General features: G+C 49.6%; 1 protein-coding gene across 1 annotated transcript; it reads left to right on the forward strand.

The window, feature by feature from the left end:
* The first annotated feature begins 8949 nt into the window (after window positions 1-8949).
* RIIAD1 (regulatory subunit of type II PKA R-subunit domain containing 1) lies at window positions 8950-13089 on the forward strand. The gene is made up of 4 exons (XM_044449069.1): window positions 8950-9033; window positions 10050-10126; window positions 11279-11325; window positions 12997-13089. The coding sequence occupies exons 1-4, from the start codon at window positions 8950-8952 to the stop codon at window positions 13068-13070; spliced, it is 282 nt and encodes a 93-aa protein (XP_044305004.1). The 3' UTR covers window positions 13071-13089.
* The last annotated feature ends 1511 nt before the right edge of the window (window positions 13090-14600 follow it).

Below are 14600 nucleotides of genomic sequence, written 5' to 3' on the forward strand. Positions count from 1 at the left end.
GCCCCTCCCTCATGGTTTCTCCTCCAAGCCTGCGGTTCAGAGGCATGCTGTTTTGCAGTTATGTGCTCCTCCTTGGGGTAACAAGATTCCCTCAGTAGCTCCCTCTGCCTGAGAAGCCTCATGCTGTGGCCTGCTCAGTGCCCCCCCTGCCCCCCGCCTAGTCTGAACTCGTGCCTGGGAGGAGACAGAAAGGTGCGTGTGGTTTCCCAGCAGTGCTTCTGTCCCCTGCTTTGGCCGCACATGCAAACTGTCCAGGACAACCAGGCAGACCAGAAGTCTCTGGTGGGGCAGAGGGAGGACGGCAGTGGGCCTCCCTGCTGGGCACGGGCTTGGCGGATGCCCAGTGAGGCTAACCCCCCCAGTTGCCAGCTCGCTGCCTGGGAGCCCGGAGGCCCCGCTCTGCTGCCACGGCTATTGGCCTCGGCGGTGCCGCCTTAAAAATGTCAGGCGTGCAGAACCTCGATGCAGGAGCGGCCCCAGCATCTGTGCGTGCGGATGGGTGAGATGCCCGCCCATGTAATATATATTGGCATCTCTCAAGAAGCGTGCGCTGTTTGTTGATATTGAAGATGACAAGATGATTTAGGAATTTGCTCGTTTCCACAATGATCTCATTCGTGCCGAGGGTGGGGGTGGGCAGCAGAATGAACTCTCCTCCTTGCCTGGGCGGCCGTGTGCAAGTGGGCAGAAGCGCGCACACACACACACACACACACACAAATCTGTCCTATGCTAGCGGCTCGGCCTTGACATTCTCTCCACCCTCCCTTCCCCTGGCACTTAATTTTTTTAAATGAGCACTGCTACCTCGCTATGTAATTCCTTTTGACCTGGATTACAGCAGCCCTTCTGAGCAGAGAGCTGAGGTGGTGGATCTGTGGTGCCGTTAAACACACGGCAGGAGAGGCGGTGGTCAGAAATGGCCTGCTGGGCAGAGCCCCCAGAGAGGTTCTTTGGCGAAGGCCAATTGGCTGGAAAGGAGCGGTGGACGGGGGTGAAGATGACTGCTCCTTTTAAAGGATGCCAGCACTGGAGGCCCAAATCAGGTGTGGTCACCGCAGCCTGCTAACCTGTTCCTTGATCGCACAATGTGTGGAAAACCACACTGGCCATGCTTACAGGGAACTTTGGCCATGCTCAGAAGCACTGTTTAGTATTACATCACACCGATTCATGCAGGAGTCTGGGTTTTCGAAACAAAAAAGTCCCTGAGTAAAGGAATGACCCAAGATCAGGCTCTATTCCAAAGGCAAATTAAAAAGGAGACGCATTGACATTGCAATATATATAATAGACACGGAGGATTGTTTTTTTTAAAATGGGGATGCGGCTGGGGAAACTCTTGCTTCTTCACCTTTCAAAAATCTTATCATAAATTTAACTGTGAGGTTTTCCCTTGTCTGCTCCGATGGCCATTCAGTGCATCTACTCCTTCAGCCGGTTGGAGATGGTGGACTATAAGCCAGTCTTTCCCAAATAAGCTACTCTGGGTTCACCACTTTCTAATCAGTCGATGCTTCAAGGAAGACCATCCTGCACGGTCTCTCCTTTGAGTGAAACGGAACCATCCAATTCAAAGCTGCAGCAACAACAGGATCCTGGAAGAGGATGTCTCTTGTCACCTGCCACTTAGAAGGCACACCCCGATCAGCCACACAGGTGTCTGAGAGTGGGGACGTAGGAAACAATCTTTTACCATGTCAAACCGTTAGTCCCTCCAGCCCAGGATCGTCAACTGACTGGAAGCCACCTCCAGGGTTCCGCACAAGAGATTTCCAAGCCTTCCTGGAGATGCTGCGCCAGAACCTGGGACCTTCTGCAGGGTAGGTGCACTCCCGATGGCTAAATGTTCTCCTTGCATGCTTGAAAAGCTTCCCTTTTCAGGTTTCGGAACCCATTTCAATGCAGAAGGGGAGTGTGCCAAGTGCCCATTTTGAACGACATTCAAAAGGGTGGGGGAAAATCCATCGGTCTGAGGGACTGCAAGCCGTGCCTGAACAGCTTGTGCCTTCATGCTGCGGTGGAGAAGGAGCAGGGAAAGTGGGTCAAGAGGCAGGAAACAGCTGCTGGAGGAAGAGGAGGAGGCCAGAAGGCAGGTTTGGTGGAGGGGTAGCACCGAGAGGCCTTTCTCCATCCTGAAAGGGAGACAGTGGAAGGGGTGTCCCTGTGCACAGCTGGCAAGGGCTCGGGCCAGCTCCCTTCCTAGCCTGTGTGGCTGCCAGGTGTCCGAAACGCAAGTGGCCAGTGCGAGGGACACAGCTGTGCCGGCAACTCAAAACTAAACCAGGTCAGCACTCAGACATGGACTTCATAAAGCCTATCTTTGCCCAAATCCTTTCCCTGGACGATTAACTCTGGGCCTCTTCTTCAGTGGACCAGGGGCCAGGGTCCGCTGAAGACCAATGCTTACCTCCCAGGTAAGAATTCAGAATTCCAAAATTCATCCAGAATTCAAGTGAACCTTGGATGAGCAGCATTTCAGAAGGTATCCATGGAGAAGATCGCAGAAATGGCCAAGGCAAAGTGATGGCCTGATCGCTCAGTGGAAAAGGAGTACTTTCCCGACTGCTGGAGGGTTTCTCAGGGATTGTGTTAACCAAGGCTTGTGGGATGCCCACCCACTGAGATCTGGACTTGTTTTGCCAGGGAAAAGAAGGGGCTGCCTTTGGGGACAGTATTACCCCCTGTTGCAAGGTGTGTCCCTAAGAAACAGAAATGCAGAGTACCAGTAGTCTGGGGAAGTGCTGGCCTTTCCAGGAAGGAGGGCGATGGATTTGGGGTGCAGAGCTGTGGGTGGTTCTGGCCCAGGGAACACTCTCCAGAAGGTTCTCTTGGAGCGATTCCTCAAGAAAATGCCCACTGCCCAGGTTAGACAAAATCCCATTATTGTGCACCCACCAAAAGAGACGACACTGAGAAAAATACATCCTTTAGAAACAAACTGCAAAATGCATTCTGCATCCTTGCTGAAACAACATGCCATAAATGCTCAGACCCACAGTGCGCATCTTTGAAGCGGAAACCTTCTTGCTCCTCTCAGTGCAAAACTCCTACATGGGAAGCAACACTCTGATTTGCCTGCTTTGCTGGCTGCATTCTAGGAACAGTTGCATCTACTGCTTGAGGCCCTTCCCAATGCGCGCATGGCTCTCAAGGACCAAACAGATCAGGCCCCTTCTGGGAACAAAAAGTACACGAAAGCTTCAGGACGTGGTGCGTGTCCAGAAGGGATGTCGCTGCCCTACGGCCAGGTGCACTTTGAGGATGGCCAGGTGCACTTTGAGGATGGCCAGGTGCACTTTGAGGACGGCCTTCGGGGGGTGATGAGAAGGTGCTACTGAGCTGGCGAAAGGCTACTGTCAAGGAGGATGTCAGGCAGGGGTGGGGGGCACATTAGGAAACTTAGTATTTCCTTGGTAGAAGAGGAAAAGCCCAGGTTGAAATGCCCCGACTGGCTGGCCTGCTGCCTTCGCTGCACACCCTCACCAAAACCGCCCTTGCAAAGCCCAGGAAAAAATCTTGCTCTGCTTGACCCGGCGTGCTCTTGGCAGCTGCGCCATCCCCCCTCCTCCCTCCACCCCCCCTTCACTTCTCCCCATCCCATTTGCTTGCCTCCTGCCAGCAGGAGGGATGGCAGCTGGGAAGCCTCCTGCAGCGAACATGGAGGGACCACGGGAAGCAGTTTTGCTCAAAACCATGATCCGCCCCCCACAGAGAGAGAGACAGGAGGAGGGGGGAGAAGGGAGGTAGATGGGGGGGGGCTAGAGGAGGGACAGCTGAAATACTGTCAGAGCACGACGGTGGGTGGGAAACGTCAGACCTCAGCAGGAGGCCCCCCCCAACCCCAAATGTCAACATCACTCCTCAAGCAGCCAATTCCGCTCAGCTACTTCTGCACCCCTTCTGGAAGTGACAGCTTCTTCCCAGCAGCTCCCAGCAGGTCTTGCCGTGCCCTGGCCTCACATTTCAGCTCCTATCTGGCTCTCCATCTCCAAATGTGAACCTTGTTCCAAAATAAGGCGGGGAAAGACAAACTTAAGGTACAAGCCTAGGCATGTTTGGTCAGGAAAAATGGCCTACAACACCCAGGCTGATGGGAGTCGCAAGCCATTTTTTCCGTCAGTCCTTGCTTCCTGTACTGCAGTCTCTAGGATGGGGGTGTAGAGGCACAGGGGCCAAATCCAGCCTTCAGGGCTACCCAAGCTGGTTCCTGTTTCCCACCGACCACGGCCTATCCTTTGGTGGCTTTGTGGCCTTGGTATGTCCACCCCACCCCTTCCTCCGTTCTAATGGGTAAAACAACTTTATGGCAGGAAAAGCATGAAGCGGAATAGTTTAGTATTGTGGATGTTTTTCCCCTCTTATGAATTTAGTGCCATACCCTTTGGGGATTTGCATTGCCCATCCAAGAGAACTTCTCCAAGCTGAATTTGACCGCTGGCCTCAAAGAGGCTCCACACTCTCTTGGCCTAGTGTTTCACATGACAATTTTTAAAAAGTGAAAGGAATACAAGTAATATCCCTTTTTAGAATCTAAAAGCCATTCTGGAACTCCCTCCCGAGAGAGCTACTGATGCTGCCTTCCTCCCTTTCTCCCTTCAAGTCTTTCTTCAAAGTCAAATTCCATGCAATCTGGTAATTCCTTCTACTGGTCCAGAGTGGAAATGAAACAGACAGACCTGCCACGGCAGTTGATAACAGTCATACTACATCCAGCAGCCAGCCAAGAAACGGGGTGCTGCATACGGAAATCGAGTGATGCGTCCACACACGTGTGCATGCGCACGCAAGGGCCCACACTCGGCTCGTGGGCTGCCGAGGGGCCTTCGAGGGGGAACGTGCAAATGTGCTCAGGGATGCCAGTCGCCCCCACACATCAGGCAATGATTATAATGATTTTCCCAAGTGAACCACCCAGCGGTGGCAGCGCCTCGCCTGACGCTGCGTGTGCCACCGCTGATGCCGCGGCGGTGGGGAGGGTGGGCCAAAGGGCCTCTCCTCAGCTGGCAGGGCTTAATTTGCAGCGAGGCTAACTACCCATCTCCCAGGCAATCCGATTTTTATTGCCAAGCCAACCAGGGGAACGGCCTTCTCTGACATGCTCAGGGCGCCACTGACATGCATTTCATGGTACATGCATGCGCACGGTTTCCGGATTATGTTTTTATGGTGTTTGTTTTTACTCATATCACTGTGCTGATGAGGCTTTATAATGACAATGCGGGGTTTGGTTTTGTTAATTGTGCGGTTCTATATTTCTGCGCATAAGTTGCTTTGAGAGGTAGATTTTTGCAGTGAGAAGCGACAAATAACTGTAATAAGCAACTGTACATCTGGGATTAAGAAATCAGATTCCCAGGTCAGAAGTGATTTTAGGCAGTTATACAGCTCAGAATCTCTATTTAATTTCTAGAAATGTTCACCTCTAGAGACCTGCCCCCCTATGGCCAAAAAGAGGAAACCATTTGCTGCCCAGTTCTCTATTCAAGAGAGCACCCCCCCCCCGCTCTTTTCTGCCCCAGTAGCTTCTCTCTCCCTTGCTTCTCCCAAAGGTCACAGCTAAACACAGACATCTTAAACCAAAAGTCAGCTTTGTACAAGGATTGGCTTTGCGTGTGTGGCCTTTGCAGGCAGCCTCCCTGCATTTTGGCCCTTCTCTCTTAATTAGAACCTCGAGAGAAAAATCTCTCCCTCTCTGCCCATCTTCTCTGCATTTGACACTTGCCTGAAGGAAAGGCGAGTGAATTTAGCAGCGCCATAAGCAAAACACTGGAGAATTCACAAGTTTCTTCTAAAAAAACTCTCTCTTAAGGGTCTGTTGAGATACATGGAAAGCCAGGGAGAAATATTTGAGGATTATGTGGAACCTGGGCAAAATTCCTGAGGCTATTTTGAGTGCCAAGGCTGAGGCCTGGAAGATGCAATGGCAGAGAAGAGACCCCTGAACATGGACAGAGTGCATTTATCACCAAGGGGCAACATTAGCCACTTGGGGGAGGCCTGTGCTTGATCCCCCTGCTCTTTGTCTCCTAATTCTATCATAATCAGCATCATTGTCAGAAGGAACATTGCTAGTGCTCTCTCCCTGACCACCGCTGTGCCATGGCAAGGCCCACAGACCCTTCCACAGCTGCTTCCAAGGCAGCGCCGGTAGGCAGAAATCAAACAGGTACATTGCTACCCTCATGCCTGAAACAATTATGGGTACGACTTCTCCTGCTGAATGCCTGTCTGTGTGCCAGGAATGAAGGAGTTCGGTCTGCTGGTCAGATTTCATTCTTCATGTGACATTTATATTAATGACCCCCCTCCCAAATGAAAACCTTCTCAAGGTTCTGAATGGGTGGAAATCAGTGATCCACTTTTTAAACAGCTAATGTATTTGCACAACAGCAACAACAACAAACCAATGAACTGGCTTTTTGCTTCTGTTCAAAGCACCCAAGGCAGCTCACAAAACACAAAATGAAAAAAGCCGATAAAAATACCATTATAATACAAACAAACCCTATAAATAATTCAACAGGAGACATTATATCCTGGCTTGCAGTGTAACTGTTAATAAGATGGTGTTTAACCTTGAATATTGGAGAGAAACATTTTTTAAAAATAAAGTTCTGCATTCAAAGAGTTTACATTTGATAAATGTTACATGTATTTACCCCTAGTATTAAGGATGCTAAGAAGTTTTGTATTAGTGCTGTTTGGCTTCTGTGTAAGCGGATTTACATGCCGTGTGCCTTTTTACAGGACACTTTTAAAGCTATATCTCTAAATAGAACATATATTGAATATCAAATTAAGGGAAGTGAGGGAAACAAATACAGAAAACCTCCAGAACATGTGATGAAAACCAAGCCTGGTTGAACAAACAAGAATCTAGAGCTGCATTTCAGAGTCTAAGACTTGCGCATGCCTTCCCAGGAATAAATACCACTGAAAGCAGTTGGATTTGCATCCAAGTAAATATGCATAGAATTGCCCTGTCAGACTCCAATCCTATACCCATTTGTCTGGGAGGACGCAGCACTGAACAATGCGATTTTCCTGCAAAGTACCCATCATACAGTTCCAATCCAGTTGCCACTTATCTTGAACTGAACTCTATTGCAGAGTAATGCAATGGTAAGCTGTGGTACTATACACACCCATGCTAAGTCTTAATGGACTTGCACCTGACTAGTATGGTATAGAACTGGAAAGTCAGCTGCCAATTATATATTTTTTATTTTTTTAACAAAGCCAAAGCAATCTGGGACCCGGGAGTTCACCCTCTATCCCAGCATCTTTCTCAAGGGATCCATTATTTTCTCTGTTGGGGTATCCCAGGGGTGGAATACCATCTGCACGGAAGTGTGATTAATTCCAAATCTTGGCATAATTTTTCTGCCAGGTCAAACTTTTCCGTTCACCCAGGCATTTTAAGTTACCCAGCCTCTCCAAGTGTGTTTTGACTGCTTTTTAAACTGTTACTGTTGTATGTATTGAAACAATAACAATAAATACAACAGTAACAGTTTAAAAAACAGTTCAGTGCATGTTGTGTTTGCCTGATGCTTTCTGCTTATATTTACTGTGCACTGCTATCTTTGGATGAAAGGAAGTTTATACACACCCCAGTAAATAAGTAAATATGGTTAAGAGAATATTCCAAGAACGACATTTGCTGACTGAGGTGCCAACACAGCACAAATGCAAAGAATAAATGAGAATGAAAGCCGGATGAATGGCAGAAACAACGTACGTGTGTGTGTGTGTGTGCGCGAGAGAGAGAGAGAGAGAGAGAGAGAGAGTCTTAAGAAAACAAAGACACATTATGGGGCCTCATAAAATTATGGGCCAATCTAGAGCCAGAAGGCCATCCAGGTTGGTGCCCACTCGTTCTGCATGGCCTCTTGTTTCTCTGATTCAGCAATGTAGCAGATGAACCTGTTCAAGCACTTTGCCCCGTACTGGGAAAAGCTCCTCTTGGGGGATTTCTATGGGGCAAGCTAGAAGAATATATTTTTTTTAAAGATAAGGAAAAGGAAGCAAGCTGTCAGAAAACATACCTTACCAGGATCAATGCTCTGCCACAATCCATGCATGAGCCGGGTGTTGCGGGGAAGAAGGGGGCAGTGGGGAGAAACAGAAAGTCAGAAGGGGTCTCTGGGGCCATCTAGTCTGACCCCCAGCTCCAGCCGGCTCTGCTCATGACAGAACAAAAGCTTTCTCAGGAGACAGAGGCTTTGGTGGGTCAAATATGGCTTGCGGGCTCCAGATTGCCTGGTGCCACCCGCAGCTAGCAATGCAATGTCCCCAGGGCTCTTTCGCATGTTCCACGGGGCAAACTCTGGATTCTTCTTAGCCAGCCTTGCCCACAGCACAGTGCCCTTCAGACATCCGGGACTAACTACAGCTTCCATCATCCCCAGCCAGCAGGATGAGCAAGGCAGTCCCAAGCAGCTGCAGGGCACCAAGCTGAGCAAGGCCACTGAGCTAACAGAACTGTCGTAGTTCATCATTCGGCTCCACGTCCTAAGTGTACAAAAACACCACGCTGCAGAACACGCGTGTGTCATTTGTGTAGTTGAGGATGCTTGACAACGCCTGCAAACAGCATGAGCAAGTGAAGCTGCGGCGGGTGCAAATCTGCAGGCACCAAGGAGGACACTTGGTGAAGTTCCAGCGTGGAGAGGGTCTTATTTTACGAGGGGCAGAGGCCTTCCCTAGTTTCAGGCAAGGAGGGGGGACTCAGCTCCCTCCCCAGAGAGGCATGACTGGGGGGCAGGCTGGCACGAGACAGGAAAATGGCGGTGCCCGCCGCTCCTGGGCCCGGCTCGGCTCGCCTGGGCGGGCAAGGCCAAGGCGGCGGGTAGCAACCGTCCCCATGGCAACGCCAACAGCGCGCGTGCCGGCGGCCTCCCTGCCTGCCTGCCTGCCTGCCTGCCTGCAGAAGGAGCCGGCAAGATGGTTGACGTGGGGTCAGGCTTGGAGAGCCTGGATGTTGGCTCCCTCCACGCACAGCAGCAAGAGAAGCTCCTGGAATTCAAGGTGGGTAAGAGAAAAGGGGGAGGACGACGGCCCTGTGAAAAGACGACCCCCCAACCCCCCCCCCACCGAAATGCATTCTTGCAATCATGCCCATTTTCTTTGCCCAGTGCATGCTGGGGGTTTGGGTCGCCCCTGCAAGGAATTGTTTCTGGGCTGGAGGCAGAGGAGGAAAGAAAGCTGCGTTTCTTGTTCCTTTGCATAGGTCGCTTTATCTAGCGCTAAGCCTAAATGAGAAATAATAGCCAGAACAGTGACGAGTGCACATGCACAGGACTGAAAAGAGACAGAGAGAGTTTATTTAGGAAACCCTAGGCAAGTTTAAACAGAAAAAATGCCTATAGGTCCTGGCCAACGCAGGCTCCCCCCACCCCGCCCCCTTAAGCTCTCATAGGATTGCACCTTAAACTGCAGCAAACTGATCTCTTTTTGGAGAACCTTCTAGAATATGTTTTCATAGACTTTCTAAGTAAAAAAAGGTAGGGACAAGATCTCTTTAAGATAGATCTGGGTAGGTCTTTTTTCCAGGTAAGCAAAAAGGACACAATTCACATCTTCCTTAAGAAAGATGGTTATCGAATCAAAACATGAAGTGTTTACATTTTTGGTACCAAAAATTAATGTTTAATTGGAACCAGCTTACGGCTGATCCCTTTTGTTGTGGTTTACAAATGGATCAATTTCTTGAGCTGCTTATTGTTTATGCTGTTGTTCAGGTTGGCATATGCATTTGCTGCATAAAGCTTGGGGTATTTCGTTCTGCTGTTTGTCCAGTTGTTTTTTGTTTAGTTATTGCTTTCTTAAAAGAAATAAAATACAGAAAAGCAGCAAAATGTAAAAAAAGATAAACACGCCAAGGGATCTTACACAAACATAACATATAAATTCATAACCTGGAAATCCCCCCCCCCCACAACCAAAAATTTCTACCTGTCAGTCAGTAAGCCAAACATTTGAAGAGCCAGAATTTGGTCGCCTCCACCAGTTCCTTGAGTTCTGTTGTGCCCTTTAATTTCTAGATAAACACCAGGATCGCAAATGAAAAATACCTACGTTCCCACAAGGAAGTGCAGCTACTTCTATCAGGATTTCTCAGGTACGTTTCTCACACCTTCTGAATGGGCAAGCCCTTCTTGCAACCATTTTGCACATCTTGAAATTCTCTCAAAATTCCAAATATGAATAACACAGTTTGAAGAATCGCTATTCTAATGTCTAGAAGGTATACGCAAACAAAAGAAAATGGATAAACTTTAAATCACCTATTGTCAGAGGAGAACAGTTCAGCAATAAGGTGGAGAGAAAGGTTTTCCTTTGGGGTTTGCTTTCTTTATTCATTGTCTCGTAGGTTTTGAAGGGGCAGAAGTGTCACTTAAGAGACTTCTGCAATATGGGAAGAATTTTCATTCAAAAAATGCCTTAACCAAGTGATCCCTGGACTGTTTTTTGGCTGCAGGAAAGGGAATCATGTGTTTAAAGATCCTATAGAAACAACACAATGTCTCGCCAAAACTGTCCAGTTTGTAGAAAACGGACGCAACAGGGATGAATATTGTGGGCTACCGTTTTCGCAGAGGTACTAGCTTTTAGACAATGGAGACTTTTTTATCATCTCTCACTGGGAGCGCTTTGAAGTGCAACAGATCAAGGAGGATTTGATCGTGTGATTTCATTTGAACAGTCGGGAACTTTTTGCTTCCATGAAAGGCACTAGTAAGATGCCAGTGCTCGTGGTCAGGTGAGTGTGCAGTGGCTGAGAACTACCCACTACTATAATAGTTTAATTTACAAGGTTGCAGAGGGTGATTTTATGAGGCAGCTCTTCATTGTTATGAACTTTTTCTCCAATTTCTTCCACCCAACCTGGAGGTTTGTTTCCCAGCACCTCTGCTAATTGCTTTATCGATTTCCAATAAAGGAGCTGCATAATTCAGATGGGGTATTTTTAATTGTTATAAATATTTTCTCGGCTCTTTGACAGTTGTATACTCTTGTTCTTAATATAAAACCTCCTCAGCCCCCTTCCCGCCAAAGGCAGATGCAGATGTAAATTAAATGTTTCTCCTTGGTTGCTAATTGGCTTATTGATTCCCAATAAGGAAGGAGTAATTTACCAATTTGTCTTGTGTATTTTTCACAAGGACCTACAAAATTGCACTGCGTGTACGGGGGCGGGGGAGTACCACCATTTTAAAAACTCTTGAAAGTCTGTTTCTCTAACTCTCTCCCTACTTCCTGTTATTTCCAGAGAAGTCCTGATGCAAAGACCAGAAAATATACGAGAGTTTGCTGCAGGTAGGAGTTATGATGATCTTGTGCATTAGGATGCCTTCCCTCACATCCAACTTGGGTGGTACAATGTAGTCTTTGCACACTCAAGAAAATAACAAGAAATCCAGGCTCAAAAGGTACCTCTGCAACTAGCAGAAGCTGCCTCTGATTGGCTGAGGCGGTATTAGAGTCACAGAACGTACACAGACATTCCAACTTCTCTGAACATAAGATAGATGCAAAAAATATTCACAGATCAGTTTCTGGAGAAAACTGCTCCCAGGTTCCTTCCCCAACACCTCTGAGTAGGACAGGAAAAGACTGAAATTCTGGAGTTGTCATGATTGCAAGGGGTGAGTAAATCCATGTACAGGTGCCCTCCATACACCCAGGACATGGGCGCAAAGCAGGTATTTCTACCCAGAGCTAGCCAGAGAGCATGTGGCAGAAGAGAGAAACAGAGGGAGTTAGAAGGGGCCTCCTGGGCAATCTAGTCTGACCCCCAGCCCCAGCCGGCTCCACTCACGACATGCCCACCATGTGCATGTCCAGCCTATCCTTGAACACCCTCCCTGATGTGGCCTCAACCACCTCCCGTGGAAGCCCATTCCATACCCTGGGGGTCCTAACTGCCAGGAAGTGCTTCCTGGCATCCAAATGGAACCTGGGTTCCCTGAGCTTGGCTCCATTGGGATGCGTCCTGCCCTCCTCTGCAGGGGAGAACAGGCCCCTCCCCACCTCCGTGTGACACCCCCTCACGTACCTAAGGGATGGGGTTCACAGATGGAGGGAGCAGCTTTTCTAAGGAGCCTCTAAGCCTCTCCAGGAAGAGCACTGATCTCTGAGAAAGTGAGCCACGCACCTGTATGGTGTGGAGCAGAGAGTTTTAACTGAGCTTTGCCAGGCTGAGCACGTAAAACGAGCCTTTTCAAATACAAGGCTTTGGCTGTGAGGCATGTGGGATGATGGAGGAAATGTCTTGCCTGGGGTGCACAGAAGGTCCAGAGCGCCCATGCAGGGCAGCCTGCCCCAGCGCAGTGCTCTTCAGGGGCACAGGCAGAATCGGAAGGGACCTTGGCGATTATCTGGTCCAACCTGCGCAGGCTTGTGCTGTAGCATGCAGCCACAGCATCCCCGATTCCTAAATACCTCAGCTCCTTGCGAGTCTTCGGTCGCCGGCAGGGCCATCACATCCAGAGGGGGCCAGGATGAGTGCCATGTTTATGCGCCTCTTTGGGACCTGGAACCAAGAGGGGCTCTGCCGAGTACGACGGGGGCAGCCACACTTGCGTGGCTCCCCTTTAGCAATAAGAAATGGGAGGATGCTCCCAGCAGGGCACATGTCAAGAAATAGGAGCCATGCCAACAAGGCAAACTCATCTCTGGCAACAGGAGCGGCTGCTGCACTTGCACTTCACTGTCAGATCAGAGAGAGAGAGAGAGAGAACACCCCGTACAGATGCGACTGTTCGGTCAAATGGGGGTGGGCGAGGCACACCGAGGGCCGGCCAGCCTTCCCTTCTCCCTCGTCGTAACTTACATTTGAAGGATGGCCATTCGAGGCTTCCCTCGGCCAGGTTGCCCTCCGGAGCCCTTTGTGCTCGAGTGCCATGGACTGAAGCGTGGCCCTCACATGGCCGAATCCTGTGCCAGAAGACTCCCTGCCTGACCCTTCCCCCTCCCTTCTCGTTTCAGACTATTTTACCAATCCAGAACTCCCCAAGAAGATTCAGCATCAGATGATGGAGGAAAGGAACAAGGCCCTGTAATGGAGTCACCTTGCCGCTGTCATCAAACTCCAGTTCCTGCTGTTCTTTGCTCCGTTTTGGATTTCCCGCCGTAACAAGGGGCCCTTTCCACTCCCCGAGTCCTGTGCTTGCTCTCGCCTCTCTTCCTCCACGTACCTGAATCCGGAATTGCAATAAAGGGGTGACGCAGGTTCCATCTTCTTTGCAGCCGCGACAATCAGCTGGGGGATTCAGGGTGTGCTGCGTGGCACCTTTTAAAGATACAGTGGACTCACAAGGAGCTACAGACCAGCTGGTTTGTACCTTGGCAAAAAAAAGTGGCGGCATGTACATACTTTCTTTCAAGACATCTGGAAGGCATCAAGCTGGGGAAGGCGGATGGGCACGACTGCAGTTTTCATCGGGTCCACAGGTCTTTCCAAAATGCAGGAGCAGCTACTATTCAGGTCAATATGCACAGTCCTTTACAACGCACAAGAGGACAAGCCTCTGCCTGGAGAGGCTTCCAGTTTAAAATTAGATGCACGGAAAGCCATAAAGGTGGTGGGCAAAGGGGGAACCCGTGCAGTTCTGTCAGCTTCACTGACTTGGTTGCAGCGGAGTACGGGGCGTAGTGGAGTCCACGGTGATCTTGCACGAACCTTGGCACATGCACGATCATGGCTCCCACGCATCTTTGAAAAAGATGCAACCGCCGCAATAGTATCCGGCTCAGGGCGATCGGTAAGGGTGGAGAAAATCCCATGGCACAGGGAACCTTTGGAACGGGGAGGCTAGGTAGGCTTAGCAAACATGGCTGCTTCCTGTGCCTCATGGGAAACAAACCAGATTGTGCTGGATAACAACTCCTGCCAGCTGGGGATAATGGGAGTTTTAGCCTAACGCAGCCGCTGAGCCCCAGGTTGGGGAAGGCTGCTTGGGCCTTCCCCCTCGGAAAGGCATCCCAGCCCCCTCACTATTCCGCTTGACTTTTTCCTTCTCCGTGTCTTCCCCAGCTCTACAAGTTCTTTTCGAGACAAGAACCACCGGAACACTATTTCAAACACGGCTGCAGAACAGACTGTGTATGTAGTAAAGGGTTTTCCTCTCTTCTAATTCCGTGAATATCCAAAGAATCTGCTAGGTTTTGTCTTGCTCATACCTCAGGTAAAATAACCGCCCCACTTCATCCACCTAGACTTCACCACGGCCTGCACTGACTTTGGGCTTCTGCATTAGGCAGCGGATACGGCACGCGAGAGATGAGCAAAGGGATAAGGTACTGCAGTTTGATAGAACTGGCTCCAAGGGGCTAACCTTGCCAGATAGGGTAGAGCAATGACTGGCCTGAGGTAGAGGACCTGTGAATTATGCAGAGGTGTGATTCTTTGCTGCCACCTTGTGGAGTTGAGAAGGAGAGGGTCACACAGTTTTGACTAGCCTGAAGGATGGTGCTGTTTCTTTGGCTCAAAAAAAAGTTGGGAGCTAGTTTGGGGGATTTAGGAAAAGGGATGGAGATTATGCTCATTCGTGCAGTCTGCTGACCCCTCACAACTGCCCGAGCTTTCTCAA

Source organism: Varanus komodoensis, unplaced genomic scaffold (genome assembly GCF_004798865.1).
Source record: "Varanus komodoensis strain SLA01 unplaced genomic scaffold, ASM479886v1 scaffold57, whole genome shotgun sequence".
Taxonomy (NCBI): domain Eukaryota; kingdom Metazoa; phylum Chordata; class Lepidosauria; order Squamata; family Varanidae; genus Varanus; species Varanus komodoensis.

Bases quoted from the DNA above. Each gene is read 5' to 3' on its own strand.
- RIIAD1 (XM_044449069.1), top strand. From the start codon at position 8,950: ATGGTTGACGTGGGGTCAGGCTTGGAGAGCCTGGATGTTGGCTCCCTC. The intron at 9,034-10,049 runs GTGGGTAAGAGA...TTTAATTTCTAG, and splicing joins AGAAGCTCCTGGAATTCAAG to ATAAACACCAGGATCGCAAA. The intron at 11,326-12,996 runs GTAGGAGTTATG...TTCTCGTTTCAG, and splicing joins TATACGAGAGTTTGCTGCAG to ACTATTTTACCAATCCAGAA.